Raw genomic sequence first — 15,174 nt, 5'->3', positions numbered from 1 at the left:
TTATGGGACCTACTCTGGACAGAACTTCTTGACAAGCTCTGGGGTCTCCTCCCACGAATTCTCGTACCACCGGTGTCGCCCGGCGGCAACATCGCACAACGTGGTCGTATTAGTGGGTATGGCTCCTTCGCGGCGGCGGCGCTCTCTCCCCGGTCCTGGGCCGCGAGATCTTTCAAAAATCTCTTGATATATGAGAATGTGACCGGCTTAATAATCTGCATGGCCCATTTACATCCCTCAATGCCCACAGCGCCAGATCATTAAGCAACTTATCCCCCAGCGCGGCCGTGAACGCCGCCACGTCGTCTTTCCTATGTCAATGTTCTCACCAACTATAAGCAGGAGATGCCTTAGGTCACGGTGCTGTTGGCCGCAGAAGGTGGTTAAGTGTGCTTGATATTGCCAAGGATACGTATAGGTAATTTCAAGACTTGGCATCACCGGCAAAAACACGGTTCCACGGGCCTATTCAGGGTTCAAGTCCGCGGAAACCCAAAGACGTCAGTGATACACCCACAGTGTTCGCGGGATTGCAACCGATGTCGTTGTACGATGGTACCAGGCCGAAGTTAATTACCCCTGTTAGGTAACCAATGTTCACCCCCCTACTACGGGACTTCACTTTTGATGAATATTCCCCATCTATTCTGATGTCAGCTATGAGGGGTAACATCATAGGGTTAATTAACTTACTCCTGCCACCTTGTATTATGATTGAGACGAGTCATCGCAGGAAATTTGAATTTGCTGGATCAACGAACTGATCCCTGTTGACGTTCCACAGGGGGGGGATTCCAGAGGCTAGCGCGGTAAAGCGCCTCGCTAGTGCGCTGTAGCTCACGTTACGTCGGAGCACTATTGGGAGTCGCCGTGCTCTGGAGGATGCGGGGTCACCTACTTACCCTAACACTGAACAGTAACACGCGGAAAGTCTGAAGTCATGCGGGCAGGGGGGGGGGGATTAGTGGTTGACTTCAGGCTTTCTGCATGTCACTGTACCTACCGACCCCTGAGTGTTTGCAACTGGCAATCACCCTTGAAAAGCTTAACTTGACGCCTCCTGGATACGTCGAAGGTACCGGGCTTTTGGGATTCCGCGTACGGACTTCGAAACTCTCCGCCGTGATTTTGCAATGCAACTAGCTTTTTCTCACAGGAAGGGGACGCGTCTTGTGCACTGTGGACTAGAAAACGTTCCAAGTCTAGAATGAAGTCAACAAAGAGATTCGGTAGCGAGACGGTGTCCTAGTAGGTCAGATGGAGAAGGTAGCTGCCTGCCGGTCACTACCTTTGGCTACTGATATCATGAAACTAAAAGGTTGCAGCGCATATGCAGGGTATCGACTATAGGTCTCAAAAGAAAAGGAAGTGTAATACATAATATGGCAGCAGGCCGTATTTTGGCGCGCAACACCCTTCAACGCCACAAAACGTGCTTTTGGTACAAATATATAAATTCATCCACCGTCCGCCCCAGACTCCCTGCTAGAAACAAAAGGAAAGCGAAAACGAAAACAACAGCCATGCACATGAAAGACGACGCAAGGAATCTTTCAAGACATGCCTACTGCCCAAGCAGCGTGGCCGAGCTGCTTGATAAGAAGACAGAGGTTTTCGACGATGGGCGGATGAAGATCCGACGAGTCTCGAAAGTTGGCCCGGAGAATCTCCTGCGCAACCTCCATACACGCCTTGGGATCGTCAAGAGACGCCTCAGTGGTTCCGGCCCTAGTCATGGGCCCTAGAATCACTGGATGGCCCTGGTTGAACCCAATGAAGCGATGTACCAGGTTCGACTCGGTGCCGTCTAGGAAGACCTTTTCTTGCTCGTATTGCGCAGGCCGGTTCCCGCTCGCCTTTGAAACCACGCCGTATGTCCAGCATGCGAGGGCTGCATGGTGGACGGCTACAGCGTAAAAGTCCTTGAGATGGCCCGGCGGGAACATCTTTGCTTGGCGCAAGATCTGACCCGCGTGCCAGAGGGACTGACGCGCCTCGGCACTCTGCGACCACTCGCGCAGGTCGCCAAAGACCCGGCGGGCTTGGTCCTCGCCCTCTTTGCCCGAGAACAGCTGCAGGTCGTTCAACGAGAGATGTAGGTTCATCATGAGAAGATGCAACACCAAGCTCTCCTGAGCCGAAAGCATCTCGTGCCAGTTGGATGTGACCTGCAGGAAACCCTGCAGATCTTTGCACAATTCGGCATGCCTGGCGCGGAGCACCTCTCCGGATTTAGTCTCAGAGTTCAGCCAAGTCCGGGTGCGCAAGACGGCACAGAGCTGGAGATACTCTAGGATCAGCGCCCAATAACCATGTAAAAAAATCGAGATTGCGAACTGCAAATCCAAGCGTTGGCGATTCGTCGCGAGGAGGTTGATGTCCTTGAAGAGGTCGCAAGTCGAGGGAGGCCGGCTATTCTGCCCAGCGTTTCGTTTGAGGTAGTGGATCTTCCATTCGGTCGCCGTCTTCGCGAACCACAACTCTCTGGCTTCGGGAAGAGGCAAGGTGAGTTCCGAGTATGACATGGATGGGTTGGTAAGCGTGGTCATGGAGGTCTGAGCGTCTCGCACGAAGCAGTGAAAAAGTAGTCTCAATGTGTCAGCACAAGGATATCCCAGACATCGATCGGAACTATGACCTTACCTCTTCCACGACTCACGATCGTACCAGAGCCTCCACTTGTTCTCCAGAACCTCGCCCTCGTCCGAGATGTCGACTTCGATGATGGGATATGATGCCCGCTGGAATTTGCCGCGGTATCTCATCATCTGTGCGCAAGTAGTGTGAGCAACAAGATCCTTAGTAGGCGGGCGGAGATTGTGGTACTTACTGTGATGGGAATCAGAAGATGACATTCAGCAATCTCCATCTTGCGCCGGTTGCCGCTCCACAAGCCGATGTCCTGACCCAAGATCAAGGTCTGCACAAGACCCAAATTTTTGATGGATGTATTGGCGTCCTCGAACCTTGATGGGATAGTGACTCGGACCGCTTCCTGCAGAGCGAACCCAAACTTGCGCAAGGTTTGCACGGGAGTCAGTATGGCCCCAGCAGAGGCAGCGACGGCGAGCCACTCTGGCCATTGAGATTCCATGGAAAAAGAGCCGTGGTGAATCCATTGCGATGTCTGGCAGAAGTGCGCCGCCAGAAAGATGTGGACCAGGCTGTCCATGACCTCTAGTGAGGGGAATGAAGAAGCAACGCGGCTCATGATGCTGTCGTTCTTGCAGGTTGATAAGACGATTGCCAGGATCTGGTCCCTGCCCGACTGATCTAACTTGCCCTTGACAGTTCTGGCATGTTTCTGTCGGCTCTGCTGAAAGGCGGCGCTGGTCGTATCGTCGGGCGGTACGGACAAGTTTGGGTGTTCTACATAACAGGAGTCCGTCTGGGTGGGGGCCCATTGCCACGGCGACTCCGTCCAGACCTTGACCAGAGTCTGTCGCATCTGAGTCAGGTCGATTGAATCATCGGTTTGAGGGGTAAAACTCGGGTCGGATTCGGTGTTGCCCATGGCGTCCATGTTCCAGTGGTCCAGAAGACCAAAGTCCACCTCGTTCAGCTCGAGATTCGAGTTGTCGCAGAAGTCGAGAACGGCTAGTCCCTGCGCCCCTGACATCCTCGATACTTCCATTCCTGGTTCGTAAATGACATTTTGAAGGAAGTCGGAGAAGGGCAAGGACGTGTCAACAGCTGAACTACCGATTTCGAAATTGACCGGAATGGGCTTGTCGCTGACTTGGCCAGTGACGTTATTCCGTGAGGGAAAACGGCCAGATTCCGATTTGGCGTGATGGACGGAGCCCAGCTGACCATTTTCGTCCCTGGGTGGGAGCATGGCTTGCTGGGGATGCTGCTGGTAGACAGTCGAGGGGCTGCTGTCGTAGGCAGACTGTGAAGGGGACGTAGTGAGGGAGCCAGGTGTCGAAGTGGTCGTGTGAGGGTTCCCAGACAAGTGGAGAAGGTGCATGGCAGCTGCAGAGCCGGCTTCGGTGGACGAGTATTCGCAGTTGAGGTTGCGATTGCGACACCGCGTGCAAGGCTTGACCTCCTCGCACTTGACGCGGGCGGTCGCGCAAGGTCGGCATGCGTGAGAGACGCGGCCAGCGCCGGGAGACGTGTTGGTGCGACGTCTCTTCTTATTGGGGTCATTGTCGTTATCGTGATTGGTGACATGGCGTTTGAGAAGATCTTGGCGGGCGAATGCCTTGCCGCATATCTGACAGGCAAACCGCTTCCCTAGGGTATGCGTCTGGATGTGGCGGGCCAGATGCTCAGGGCGAGAATACCGCCGTTGACAGTGAGCACACTGGTAGAGGCTGGCAGTGGCAGCATGGCTCTGGGTAGCCGGAGCCGTCGTGGAACAGTTAGGTTGGTTCGACTGTAATGGGGCCACTGATGACGGTGAGACGGATTGGGAAAGGCCGTTTAAGCTGTGTGACTGATCCGATTTCACAATGGCGACATTGGGTGAAGGGCCTGAAGCGAGGTCGTTGCGACTGTGAACGGAAGCACTCGGTTTATCACTACCAACGGCTCGGGTCGGCATCATGGTGTGGCGACCACCGTCCATGGCTCCTTGCGTTAGTAAGACCGGAGCGGGCCCGGCTATCCGCTGTAGGTAGCCAACGGCGACGGCTGCGGGAAGCGGGAGTTTGGCGACTGCTAATGGTAGGTGGCGGCAACGGCGGCAGCGGCAAAGAGATGTCGAGCGAAAAAAAGATTGGTTGCAAAGGAAAGACAAGGAAGAAGGGGGAGGAGAAGAAGAAAAAAGCTGGTTGGCAACAAGCCTGGGCCCTGGAGAATACCCAGAGTTGTCGGGAGGGGGATAAGGAGGAAATGCGAGCTACGGGTGGGCAGAGGCAAGCTTCTTGGTGCAATTCAAGCAAGCAAAAGTAAGCGGTTGCAGCCAAGACTGCAAGACAAGAGCTTGTCTAAATTGCGGAAGCTTGGGCTTTGGCTTTGACTCTCCAACGCGGACTCCTTACCGGTGGTGGTGGTGGTGGTAGTAGTAGTAGCAGCAACGGTAGGAGTTGGAGCGATTCAATCGCGATTAATGCAGTCAGTTAGGAGGCCAATGGCGGTAGGGCCTTAGGGTGAGGTAATGTATGCCAATGTTTTTGTCGGTAGAGGGGACGAACGCACCAGGTGGGGTGGGCAACCTTTTCTGAAATTGAAAAAAGTGGGCATGTACCCCGAGGTGCAGATCCGCGTTGGTGATGCCGCTGCTGCTGTGTAGCCGCATGGTGCATCAGGGCGCACGCAGACGGAGAATTCGTGGGCCCTTCAGGACGGCGCTAAGCAGTACCGGTAGTTTAAGCAAACTAGGGCCTGGCTGCGGTTTTGATGCAAGACAGAAAAAAAGGGTCAAGAAGTGCCGCGCCAGGTATTCGTACCTCAACTCAAGTACGTTATCCGTACTACCTACCGGTACCTGGGTGACTATCTAGAGAAGTACAACGCGACTGGACTGAACTGGGCTGGGCGGTAGGTACGTACATACATACCTACCTACCTAGTGTATCAACGGAACCATCCCAAAACCACACTGTAGTATATCGGCCGCTGGTGATGAGTACCTACCATGTAGGTAGGTATTTACCTAGGTATCTAGGTCGGCATTTACCTCGGTAGGTCGGTACATTTCTAGGTACCCGGTATATCGGAGTCGACAGTCAGGCAAGTTCAGTCAACATACGAGGGCGACCCTAGAGACCAAAAAAAGAAAAAAAGAGAAGAAAAAAAAAAGACAGTGAGCGATGGAAGGGGTAGGGGGACTCGTCATCCTCTGGCCGGTACTGGTCCCTAAAGGGGAAAGGCTCGAGCTGCCAGCTTCGAAACCCCAAACCCAAGCGTTCGTTGCATTTGGCAGGTCTGCAATCATGCAGGTCAAGCAGGACGCCACATGCGACTGGAGAACTGGAGAATAGTAATCGTACGTGTAACCAGACCTAGATCCTGACAGGGGTAGCGCCGGAAGGATCCGTCGACAGCTAAGCACTGAGACGACGACGACGACGACGATGACGACGACGCGGCTTTTTCGCACCTAATTGATGCTTCATGCCGATGCGGGTGCTCTGTGCTGCAGACAACGAATTACAAGTTCTACATGGCCTGGAGTGTCGTGTAGCCCTGTAGACTGACATGTTGATTGTTACCTTGACCTACGTGAGTAGGACTGAAGACCCCTCGCCTTCCTCTTTCCATCAACATTGTCCGGCAAGTACATATATGTATGTACACTGCGGACAGCCTTCTCCGAGCAAAGATGCCGCACCCATTGTGTCGCGTACGTGAGCCGATGAGGCTATTCATCTTGCGGGAACCAGAGATGCATCAAACCACCCAAGGCCGTGGACACAGCATCGACGCCAGAATAGCAGCCATGGCCGATGGAGCGCGACGGTCGTCTTTTTCGAGGGCAACAGTTTGTTAGACATGTTGGCATCATGGCAGCAACTGTGCTATCGATTGGGTTAGCCCGGGCAATTTTGTAAAGTCAATAGACCAAGCCATCCGCCTGACTCGTGGGCTAGATGGCCGGTGACCTTCCCTGCTGCCGCCATATCTGGACGAGTTCGAGCAATCCTGTCTTCTGCCGCCGCCAACCGAGAAGCATGCAAATGCGATACCAACGCAGCTTGGCGTGTACTGTCCACTTACCTACCTGGTAGGTAGCACCTAAAACGCGTATGGGCCCCTAGGAGGCTCCATTCCTTGCAATGTCCATCTCCGGAAGTGGAACCCCCCTCACACCCTCTTCCTTGAATGAGGAAAGCACGGTATACATACGGATACAAGCACAAACCATTGAAGGTACAAGAAGCCCTGCAAACAACAAACAACGTGCTAACATAGGCATTCCAACAGAGGAAGGGGTTTCTCGTTTTGAGCCTGGAAAGTAGACAGCAAAAAGCGTTACGTAGGCCCGATTTGCCAGTGCCACCCTGAACCCTGTGCATGCATGCCCGTCAAGGATAGGGAGCCCATTCTCTAGGTACCTTGCAGCAGTATTCGTAGCGTAGAGGTCCTTCCCCCTCCCGAAATTTCATGAATGGAACCATTTAATTCCCATCACAACTATCTGTACGCAACCATCTGCCTGCTTACTTGTAAAGCTAAGTCCCGCCAGCATGTTGAAGGTTAGAGCAGTACTCGTGTTTCCTATCCGGTCGGTACCTAGGCCCTGCAGGTACTCCTGAGGTACGGATACAAGGCGGGCCCTCTTGAGGTCGCACAGGTAGACAATAGTGACCATACACCGTGGGAAAACAGGTACTACGTCAAAATTCAAGATACTGGAGGATTTTTATATACTACCTACCTGGGTGAGTTAGGTACGCAGTTCCCTAGTGCTCCTTCATCCCAGCTCCCAGCCAGACGTGCCCCACATTAACCTCTGTGAACCCTGCGTCTGGTTGCTGCATCTCTGATTCCACGACGTCTTCTCATCCATGCCATGTTCTTGCTTGTAACGTATACACCAAGACAACGACCAGTGGTGGGCAGAACTCCAGGTCAACGAAGATTGACCGAAATCCCCTTGGCTGTCTCTTCTCGTCCCACGGCCAAGTAACCATAACCTTCTCACCGACAATGGCGCGCTCCTAGAAGCTTGAATTCTGCCCGCGTCCGCGAAAGCCCCGTCAGTCAAGCGTCAACATGACGACTTAAACCCTGTCTCAACACGCCGGCGCTAGATGATGAAGATAGAAAAAGACGGCAGAATGGAACCTCCACACGGCATTACTGCTAACCATACTCCATCACACCATGAGCTGTGAGGTGGTGAAAGCGTCATTTGAGACACGCCCGTTACATCTCGCAAGCAGCCTACTCAGGTGAGCCCTATCGACTTTGCCCACGTGCGCACAGGACATCAAGTGCCGGTTGCGGCCATCATCACGGATCACAGCCTATGGTTTACCGGTTCGTAGCCGCAGCAAAGTGTGTGTGGCCGGTGCCGAATACCTGGGCTTGGGGGGGGGGGGGGGGGGGGGGTGATATACACAGTTCCGGCAAACCTTTCCCTTCATTATGAGGCTCTTCAAGCAAGGTCATGGCCTGATCAGTTCCAGACAACTGGTGACGGCGGGGTCCGACTCACGTGGAGAGGCCAGTGTCTACGGTCCTCGTGCGAGGTTGCCATCAGCGTCTTCGTTCCGGTGGGTGGGCGGGTGTCGGATATTAATATATCCCTTGTACCTCGTATGCGCGCAAGAGAGAACCAATCCGTACCTGCTTCATTGGCGCCCCGAAAAGAAAATAGCCCACTAATTGATTCTTTCCTGGCCCCGCTCGTTTTGGTCTCCCATGTCCAATGTCTTGTTGGTGGAACTCGTCTCCTCGAAATCCAAGACACACACCCTTCCCCTTGGTCACGGATAAGACAGTGGATACTACCGCCGAATCCCCCAACTCCCCGACTACCTATCCCTTTCCCGCCCCGCGGCCATGTCTAGACTCGAGTCTGTTTCAAGTCTGTCTCCAAGTTTGTCCTCGCCTGGTAGGGTTGAGGCTTGGGCCTATAAAACCTCCTTCTTAGGCCCGCCGCTCATCTCCCATTCATCATCAGGATAAGCCATTCGGTGTATCCGGCAAACTGGCCGACCTCGTTGCAATATCATGCAGCCGCACGGGCGTTTCGGGGAATAGCCGCCCTTTTCAATACACGCCGAATTCTACAGAGACGAACTTTGAGCAATTCTTTCACAAGGGCTGTGAAATGTCCGACCGAAGCATCCAGAGGCGAGCGAGATCATCCTGATCCCAGCGTCATCCACCGATCCGAACGACCCCTTGGGCTGGTAGACTGCTTGGTAATCCTCAGAGGGCGAGCTCTTTTGCCGAGTCGTCCAGACCACAATGGTACAAGTAGTGGAGTTCGTCGTCTAGAGCTCCGAAAAGACTCTCTAATGACCTTGCTGCAGTCCCTTCGATAGCATTGGCAAACACAGCTCTTGTGTTCTTCCCGCGGTCGCCACAGTCACTGACGCCTTCACTTTGGCGGTCGCCCAGACTTCCTACTTCTTCACCACGACGGCGCTGATCCAGAGCGTGGGCAACTTCCTTCTGGGTGCCCTTGGCCAACAAGCTCTGCTGGTGGCCAATCTACATCGCGAGTTATTCTGTCTACTTGCATGTACGATTTGATTCATATCTGGGGCACTCCTACGGCGGTTTCTGGGCGGTTGATTTCTGATGGGGGGTTTGGAGCCAGAGCTGCCGAGACGATCGCCCCCGTCAGCATCGCCGACGTCTTCTTTCTGCAGCACCTCTTCACATCCCCGAAGATGGCACACGAACGCCACGAAACGAGCGTCCAGAGGCGCATCGGCTTGCTGGGCAAGAGCAAGTCCGGGTCGGTCAAGTACGAAACAGGGCTCTCTCGCTCCGTGGGAAATCTCTCTTGAGCTTCTTCAACAAAAAACTTGCGCAAGAGAACCTAGTGAAGCTCGCCCTTTGCCCGATGGGCCTGATCATCATCCCCCCGCGCTTTGGGCGGCACCAGTGCGGGCTGCGATAGGAGTTCTCATCGTAGCCGTGTCCTTTAATACGGCAACCGCGTCTAGCACTGCGTGCGGTTTCGATTCATGACAAGTTGGCCTCTACTTAGTCGCCGGGATCATGAGTCCTTTGTTCGGAATCACGGCCACCTAGGCGATCGGTTGCGGACTGGTTCACCGTACGAAACGGCGGTGTCCGAGATCCGGAGATGCGACTACCTGGCATGGTCGTTAGCATCATCACGGCACCACTGGCATTGGTGCTATACTCGGCATCGAGAAGCAGCTGCATTGGATATGTCCCACTGCCGTTATTGGCCGAGCAGCAGAGCTCAAGTAGACAGAAAGGGGAGGGAGGGGAAGACCCACCCCCACTCAGCCGATCTTTCTTCGCTTTCTCTCCATCCGCCAGGTGAGTCCGCAACAAGCTGGAAGACAGTAACTTTAGGGCGAAATTATTTCTCTTCAGTCCGTGTACTGTTCATCCTGTACTTTTCTCTTCGGAATCTCGACCAACGAGACCAATCTCCTCTTCACCTAGTTGGTTTTCGATAGGGGATCATGAAGCCATCGCCTCAAGGCGACAACGTTCCGCCTACACGATTTCCTGCCACATTTCATTAGATAGCTTCTTAGCCAAGGTAACTATGGATTGGATTTCGAGTGATTGTGCGGGGAGATCTGAATGTTACGGTACCGGTACTAGTGGTGTGGGATAGCAACCGAGCTAATCACGGCTCTCCCCTCCCCCGCATTCTGTGCCGGTTGGTGGTAAACCGGAAACATGGCGGGGGAGGAGAAGCACGCACACCGGTCGTCCCTTGTTTGGAAAGGTCGGGCTTAGTGAGGGCTGTTTTAGATCCCTTGGGAAGAAGTCTGGAGCTCATCCGAAAGAGTTCCGACGGTCGATGATCGGTTATTAGTCTGTCGATGAGCACACGAGCACGGCATCTGCCATGCGTTTCAGACGACAGCTTCATCCTGTGGCGGCCTAGCGGTCGTAAGAGTCCAGGGTCCCTAGTCGGCCATTAAAGAGGCTAAAATGAGAAAAGCATGAGAGGGAGGGGCCGAAGAAACCGGAGCTACGGCAGTCGATATGTGTGGCCTTGGCCTACGCTTGCCAGGACGGGAAGCGTTTGAGATGCCCGCCTGTTTCTTCTAGAATATGCAGCGCTGCACCGCCCTCCTTTCGCATTACCGGTAGTACTTGACGGGCATGGCTCCCTTCGTCCTACTGTTGTGTGTTTCGTTTCTTAATCCCTTAATCTAGATTCTCTTTATCTCAATCCCTCCACTTCCCTTCCTCAGTCATTTTCTCATTCATCGCCAACAGAAACCGACCGACAAGGACGAGTTTCGCCATTGCCCTCGACTACTCCCTCGCACGCTTACTTTCACTCAGACATTTGGCACCTCGATACTATGTTGATTAACGGTGAGACCCAGCACCCTAATGGCGCTCACTCGAGTCCTATGATCCATGATTGTCCGCGGCCACTCAAGGTGGCCATTGTTGGTGCGGGTATCGGAGGTCTAAGTGCCGCCATCGCACTGCGTCGGGAAGGTCACCAGGTAGACGTATGAAACCCTTGTAATGCACCATCACCTGCCAATGCGCTCGCGGCTCACCTTGAACGGATTGCAGATATACGAGCAATCGAGGCTCGCCAACGAGACCGGCGCCGCCGTGCATCTGGCGCCGAATTCCAACGGCCTCCTCAGGAGGTGGGGCATCTACGCCGAGACTTTCGGCGCCAACCCTGCGCACCGCTTCAAGGAAAGAAACATGCACAACAAAGGCGGCTTCGATATCGACATCACCAAGTCCGAGGGCCAGTGGCAGCACCCCTGGCAGTTTGTCCACCGCGGCTACCTCCATAGCGAGCTGCGGAACGTCGCGACGGCGGAGGATGGCGTGACCCCCCCGGCCAAGATCCACGTTGCGTCCAAGGTTGTCAACGCAGACCCTGAAAAGGGCGAGATACAGCTAGAGAACGGCGCAACTGTACAGGCGGACGTCGTCCTTGGCGCGGACGGCATCTACGTGAGTTTCAATCACTTTCGCCGTTGGTGCCTTGCATGGACTGACACTTGCATTAGTCCCGGGTCAGGAAATACATCACCGGCACCGACTACAAGCTTTTCCGTTCGGGCAAGGCGGCGTTCCGATTCCTCATCCCGACTGCTGCGGCTCTGGAGGATCCCGTCACTGCCCCGTTGATCGAGAAGGAAAACTGTCTCAGCATCTGGTTCGGGGCAGACAGGCGTATTGTGGTTTACCCTTGCAACAACAACCAGCTATTGAACTTTGTGTGCATTCATCCAGATACCGAGTCTCACGCAACCACAACCGATGGTACGCTTCTCGCACCTCACACATTACTGACCACAAGACTGACAGATGCCAGGATGGAGTAAGAAGGGTTCCATTGAGCAGCTCCTCAAGGTGTATGAGAAATTTGATCCTGATGTGCTGCAATTGCTCAAGAAGGTCCATCCGGACGAAGTTAATGTCTGGCAGCTGCTAGACATGGAGGCCATGCCCACGTGGGTAAATGAAAAGTTAGCGCTCCTCGGTGATGCTGCTCACCCATTCACTCCTCGTAAGTCGTAATCAAAGTCCGAGGTCTGTCAAGTTACTAACAAGAAGACCAGACCAGGGGCAAGGAGCAGGTCAAGCGATGGAAGACGCCGCGGCGTTGGCCGTCGTTTTGCCAAATGGAACATACCCGGAGGATGTGACGGAACGGCTTCGCCTATACGAGCAGATCCGCCTGGAACGCGCGCACAAGATCCAGGAGTTCTCTCGCCAAGCTGGCATGGACAGAATACCCGGACAACAACCTCCCATCAATAGTTTGTGGCACCCTGGTCTACAAACTCGCCGAGTTGCACCCGCTAACGTGTCGACAGTGATGGAGTACAAGAACTACAACTTTGGCCACGACGCGCATGATCACGCGACAAAGATGCTCAACAAGTACCTGTGGTCCAAGAAGAAGGATCTTTACTGGCGCATGCCTGTCGGGTTCGGCCCTTTCCCCGGCCCCCGTCAGGACTTTTACGGCCGCCGCCAGCCGTCCGAGCTCGACCGCACCTTCAAGACCATCTCCGTCAAGTTCCTCACGTCGCGGACATTGCTCGAGACGATCCTCCCGAACGACTCCTTCCGTTTCAAGGCGCCCGGGACCGTCTGCACCGCCTCCCTCTCCGCCACGCAGCTCAACAACATGTCGTGGCTCGGCGGCGGCGGTTACAACCACCTGGGCCTGTACATCCACGGCATCGAGTACGTCAAGCGCGACGGGACCTCGGTCGACGGCACCCATCTCGCCGTGCTCTTCGAGTCTCTTGCCGACCCGATTGTCTCGGGCCGCGAGGAGCTCGGCATGCCGAAGCTCTTCTGCGACATCGACGTTGAGCACCACGCCACGGCGGCCCGCGTGCGCGCGTCGTGGCGGGGCGCCAGGTTCATCGATATGTCTCTCGACAACCTGCGCAAAGACGACCCCGAGACGGAGCACGGCACCATCGGCGGCGAGGCGGACTACGGCATCCTGACGTACCGGTACATCCCCTCAGTTGGGAATCCCGGCAAGGCGGACGCCGCATACGCGTGCGTGGTGCCGCACGAGGAGGAGGCGCGGGACGTGCCGGCTACGGTGCACGCCGTGGCAAGATCGCCTAGCGCCTCGGTTACGGTGGAGGGCCACGACTGGGAGAAGCTGCCGACACTGCATCACATCGCCAAATTTTTGGCCGAGATGCCCATCTACAAAGTCTTGGGCGCCAAGGTTGTGGAAGGAACCGGTGTCTCCAATGTGTCCGCGGCTCGGAGGATAGAATAGCGGCTTAACTTCGAGTTGGGGGGAGCTTTTGGTGGATTTTGTCAATCTGGGAACAGCATATGTGAAGCGCATCGTGTACATAGTTTCTATTGCGGTATTCGGGCTGAACGGCCTGTGGGAATACCAAACCCGTTTCATCGTATTAGCAAGCGATCCTCGACCTAGTCCCGACATTGCGTTTCAAAGGCGTGAGAACGCAAGTGACAGTTCGAAAATGCCGAACACCGGCTGCTGTATGATGCTGACACGGGCCAAATGGTGCTCACAGACACCGGATTAATTCCCACTTCATCCGTTCACCCACCCTTGTCTGGTCAATTTGTTCTCCGCAGCGATCCGTGAGCAGCAAGTTTCCGCCTTCAGCGGGTAAAATATGCGTACGGCCGATAGAAAGCAACCCACCCACCCCCGGTTTCTACCGTTCCCACCAGCCGAACCCTCCCCGCACACCCCGCCATCACCTTCTCGTCACCGGCCCGGCCCCGCCTCCACTTCCCGGACCACGTTGGGGGCGGGTATCGCTGTGTTTTGATACCACCTCGGATGCTGATCCGGCAACTGGCTTTCCCCCTCCTTGTCTCCCTCAGAGGCCGGGGAAGAAACTATGAGCATGTTGAGGAGGTGTATCGGAAACTTTTAGGACTGCTAGGCCCTGACAATCCTCGGTCGAGGAGTAGAAGCATCCGTTCGTCTTGCTTTGCTGATATACCTACGTCATGGACCACGCTTTCCTAATTGCCAAATTACCTACGATATCCAACAAACACCTTTCGAAACCGTGCCATATCAGCGAGAAGACGCAGAGGTATCATAACTGAGCCTCGAAGTGACGCAAAAAAAAGAAAGAAAAAAAAGACATTACTTACATTGATTTCCCGGTCGAAATGGCATCCTCAGTCACTCCGAACAACCTTCGTCGGCCTCAGCGCTTCATCACAGACCATGCGGCCGACGGCAAAGCCGTCTTCAACACCGCCCTTCCTGAAGAGATCCCTCAGCAGACCATCGCCAATGACGCAAAGTTCTATCTGGGCTACACCACCGAGCATACGCCCGTCTCCTTCGCCGGCAACAAGGACGTGGAGACGTACGCCGCGCGCCTTGCAAACCCGCCGGGCATCGTGATCCCCGGCGGCAGCGTCATGCGCATCGTCGACTGCCCACCAAACTCCCTGTCGCCCATGCACCGCACCGTGAGCCTGGACTACGGCGTCGTGCTCGAGGGGGAGGTTGACCTCGTGCTGGATTCCGGGGAGACGAGGAGGATGCGCAGGGGAGACGTGAGCGTCCAGCGGGGCACGATGCATGCGTGGAAGAACGTGAGCGAGACGCAGTGGGCCAGGATGCTGTATGTGCTCCAGGAGAGCCAGCCTCTCGAGGTCGCGGGCCAGGTCTTGGAGGAGGATTACGGTGTCGGAATGGAGGACGTGAAGCCCTCTAGCAAGTGATTGAGCCGAGACCTGGCGCTAATATGGGGGCAAGGATAGCCTCATTTCATACATTAACCAAAATACCATAAAATATACGCAGAACACTGTTTGATTGCTTCATATAATGCTCCCGGATGTAAAAAGCGTGCTATACATTTTGGGGGGGGGGGGGGGGGGGGGTAAAGAAAAAGAGTAAAACACCCCCGCGTCGTGTCGCTTTGTTTACAATAATTCAAGACGGTTCTGCCACGTGTTTCTGGTTTCTTAGTAAATTGCCATTTGGGTTACCGCTACAAGGAACCACTAAGTTATCATCTGTTGCCATGACTCCAGCAACGATTGTCATGTCACGTATGTGTCCTGATGCTTTTGGCAGGCAACTGTTGG

At 54.7% G+C, this 15,174-nt stretch overlaps 4 protein-coding genes across 4 annotated transcripts; 3 read left to right on the top strand and 1 right to left on the bottom strand.

Annotated features, from left to right (window-relative positions):
* Positions 1-1,553: 1,553 nt before the first annotated feature.
* Positions 1,554-4,549, bottom strand: LY79DRAFT_585978 (uncharacterized protein; the record flags this gene model as incomplete). Its single annotated transcript, XM_060560568.1, has 3 exons — positions 1,554-2,589; positions 2,644-2,768; positions 2,831-4,549. The coding sequence occupies 3 exons, from the start codon at positions 4,547-4,549 to the stop codon at positions 1,554-1,556; spliced, it is 2,880 nt and encodes a 959-aa protein (XP_060421140.1).
* Positions 4,550-9,506: 4,957 nt separating this feature from the next.
* On the top strand, positions 9,507-10,152 carry LY79DRAFT_26618 (uncharacterized protein). Its single transcript, XM_060551979.1, has one exon. The coding sequence runs from the start codon at positions 9,597-9,599 to the stop codon at positions 10,062-10,064; it is 468 nt and encodes a 155-aa protein (XP_060421139.1). The 5' UTR covers positions 9,507-9,596; the 3' UTR covers positions 10,065-10,152.
* Positions 10,153-10,931: 779 nt separating this feature from the next.
* LY79DRAFT_574906 (uncharacterized protein) lies at positions 10,932-13,357 on the top strand (the record flags this gene model as incomplete). Its single annotated transcript, XM_060559650.1, has 5 exons — positions 10,932-11,081; positions 11,155-11,553; positions 11,610-11,865; positions 11,918-12,112; positions 12,165-13,357. The coding sequence occupies 5 exons, from the start codon at positions 10,932-10,934 to the stop codon at positions 13,355-13,357; spliced, it is 2,193 nt and encodes a 730-aa protein (XP_060421138.1).
* Positions 13,358-14,241: 884 nt separating this feature from the next.
* LY79DRAFT_574905 (cupin domain-containing protein) lies at positions 14,242-14,805 on the top strand (the record flags this gene model as incomplete). Its single annotated transcript, XM_060559649.1, has 1 exon — positions 14,242-14,805. The coding sequence occupies one exon, from the start codon at positions 14,242-14,244 to the stop codon at positions 14,803-14,805; it is 564 nt and encodes a 187-aa protein (XP_060421137.1).
* Between the last annotated feature and the right edge of the window lie 369 nt (positions 14,806-15,174).

This window comes from Colletotrichum navitas, assembly GCF_030913465.1.
Source record: "Colletotrichum navitas strain CBS 125086 chromosome Unknown LY79scaffold_1, whole genome shotgun sequence".
In the NCBI taxonomy this organism is placed as follows: Eukaryota; Fungi; Ascomycota; class Sordariomycetes; order Glomerellales; family Glomerellaceae; genus Colletotrichum; species Colletotrichum navitas.
This window is presented reverse-complemented; position numbering and strand designations above follow the sequence as displayed.